Source organism: Lottia gigantea (genome assembly GCF_000327385.1).
Source record: "Lottia gigantea unplaced genomic scaffold LOTGIsca_7630, whole genome shotgun sequence".
Taxonomy (NCBI): domain Eukaryota; kingdom Metazoa; phylum Mollusca; class Gastropoda; family Lottiidae; genus Lottia; species Lottia gigantea.
This window is the reverse complement of record NW_008710545.1, coordinates 1-876: the sequence shown is the minus strand read 5'-3', so window position 1 is coordinate 876 and position 876 is coordinate 1. Positions and strand designations below refer to the sequence as shown.

General features: G+C 56.1%; 1 protein-coding gene across 1 annotated transcript; it reads right to left on the bottom strand.

Annotated features, from left to right (window-relative positions):
* Positions 1-471: 471 nt before the first annotated feature.
* On the bottom strand, positions 472-621 carry LOTGIDRAFT_148309 (hypothetical protein; the record flags this gene model as incomplete). Its single annotated transcript, XM_009066452.1, has 1 exon — positions 472-621. One exon carries the CDS (start codon positions 619-621, stop codon positions 472-474), a length of 150 nt encoding a protein of 49 aa, XP_009064700.1.
* Between the last annotated feature and the right edge of the window lie 255 nt (positions 622-876).

The following is an 876-nucleotide window of genomic DNA, read 5'->3' as shown; positions in this document are numbered from 1 at the left end:
GGTAGTAGCAAATATTCGAGCGAGAACCTCGAAGGCCGAAGTGGAGAAGGGTTCCGCGTTGCTCCTTCGATCGGCCGCGGGTTAGTCGGTCNTAAGGCCTGGGAGAAATCCTACGGGAAGCGGGACGTTTTTGAAAATCATTAAAAATCAGTCTCACCCAATGCACGGGCCGAAAGGGAAACGGGTTAGGATTCCCGTACCCGAAGGCGGAGCACAAGCGGCGACGCAAAGAAGGTCGGATACACCGTCGGGAGAGTCGAGAAGAGTTAACTTTTCTTTTTGAGGTGCGCTCGCTGACCCTGGAAGCGGTTCTGCCGGAGATAGGGAGCGAGAGCAATCAACTTTATCCGCAAAGCCGGCTCCAGCGGGGGCCTGTTCGGCTACGACTCGACGGTCCTTGAAACTCCGACGGCTAAACTCTTTCTTTTTTTATTTTGAAATAATGTGTTCGCTCTCGCCTCGGGCCGTACCTCAATCCGCCGCAGGTCTCCAAGGTTCGCAGCCTCTGGTCGATAGAACAATGTAGGTAAGGGAAGTCGGCAAAATGGATCCGTAACTTCGGGAGAAGGATTGGCTCTGAGGGCCGAGCGACCCGCTGCTAGCTTCGGAAGAGGGAATCATAGAGCGGGAGTCCGCGAGGTGGCATATTAATTTGGACTTGGGCGCACCGAACGGCGAACGTTCTACCCTCGGAAGGGCAGGCGGACGGAGCGGGGTAGGGGTGACTCTCCCCGTTTTCGGCACGGGCGCGAGGAACGGCTCGATCAGAACTGGCACGGTCCGGGGGAATCCGACTGTTTAGTAAAAACATAGCGTCTCGAAGGCCGGAGATCGGTGTTGACGGGACGTGATTTCTCCCCAGTGCTCTGAATGTCA